The sequence below is a fragment of the Etheostoma cragini genome, unplaced genomic scaffold (assembly GCF_013103735.1).
Source record: "Etheostoma cragini isolate CJK2018 unplaced genomic scaffold, CSU_Ecrag_1.0 ScbMSFa_2393, whole genome shotgun sequence".
In the NCBI taxonomy this organism is placed as follows: domain Eukaryota; kingdom Metazoa; phylum Chordata; class Actinopteri; order Perciformes; family Percidae; genus Etheostoma; species Etheostoma cragini.
In genome coordinates, this window is record NW_023266549.1 from 1 (window position 1) to 1,125 (window position 1,125).

Consider the following 1,125-nt stretch of genomic DNA (forward strand, 5'->3'; position numbering starts at 1 on the left):
TGTAAGGAGTAGAAAGTACCGATATTTGTGTTAAAATGTAAGGAGTAGAAAGTACCGATATTTGTGTTAAAATGTAAGAATTACAAAGTACCGATATTTGTGTTAAAATGTAAGGAGTAGAAAGTACCGATATAGTACAGATATCTTTGTTAAAATGTGAGGAGTAGAAAGTACCGATATTAGTGTTAAAATGTAAGGAGTAGAAAGTACAGATATTTGTGTTAAAATGTGAGGAGTAGAAAGTACAGATATTTGTGTTAAAATGTGAGGAGTAGAAAGTACCGATATTTGTGTTAAAATGTAAGGAGTAGAAAGTACAGATATTTGTGTTAAAATGTGAGGAGTAGAAAGTACCGATATTTGTGTTAAAATGTAAGGAGTAGAAAGTACCGATATTTGTGTTAAAATGTAAGGAGTAGAAAGTACCGATATAATACAGATATTTGTGTTAAAATGTAAGGAGTAGAAAGTACCGATATAGTACAGATATTTGTGTTAAAATGTGAGGAGTACAAAGTACCGATATTTGTGTTAAAATATAAGGAGTAGAAAGTACCGATATTTGTGTTAAAATGTAAGGAGTAGAAAGTAAAAAGTCGGCAAAAAAATTTAAAGTAAAGTAAAGATATCTTCAAAATCTACTTGAGTACATTAACGAAGTATTTCCCGTCTGAGCCGAGGACGGAGGAGTCGAGGAGCCGTCAGAAACGGCGTTAAGGTAAATCCTGAAGTGTCCCTCGTATGTGGTCTTGACCTAACATCCCGTTCTCCAGGTTGTTCTCCGAGCTACGATGCTGCAGCTCGACTCCCCGAGGACCTCGCCGGCGTTCCTCCTCTCCAAGAGAAGACCCCCTCCGACATCCACCCGCGGCGCCCTCGCTCAAAACTTCGCCGAAACGCTGCCGACGGAGATGAGCGTGAAGATCTTCGGCGAGCTGGACCCGGAGAGCCTGTGCAGCGCCGCGCGCACCTGCCGGCTGTGGCGTGACATCATCGAGGACAGCGAGCAGGTGTGGAGGAGGCGGTGTCTGGCGGTCCGGGCCGTGTGTCAGAGGGAGGTGGACTGGGACCGGAGGGACGGGCTGTCCTGGAAGGTGGGGGGGGGACACTGCATATTCATTACTG

The 1,125-nt window shown here is 43.5% G+C and overlaps 1 protein-coding gene across 1 annotated transcript; it reads left to right on the top strand.

Moving 5' to 3' along the window:
* Positions 1-741: 741 nt before the first annotated feature.
* LOC117940393 (F-box only protein 48) lies at positions 742-1,110 on the top strand (the record flags this gene model as incomplete). Its single annotated transcript, XM_034865700.1, has 1 exon — positions 742-1,110. A coding segment is annotated over exon 1 (319 nt), but the record flags the coding sequence as incomplete, so codon positions are not given.
* Positions 1,111-1,125: the final 15 nt, after the last annotated feature.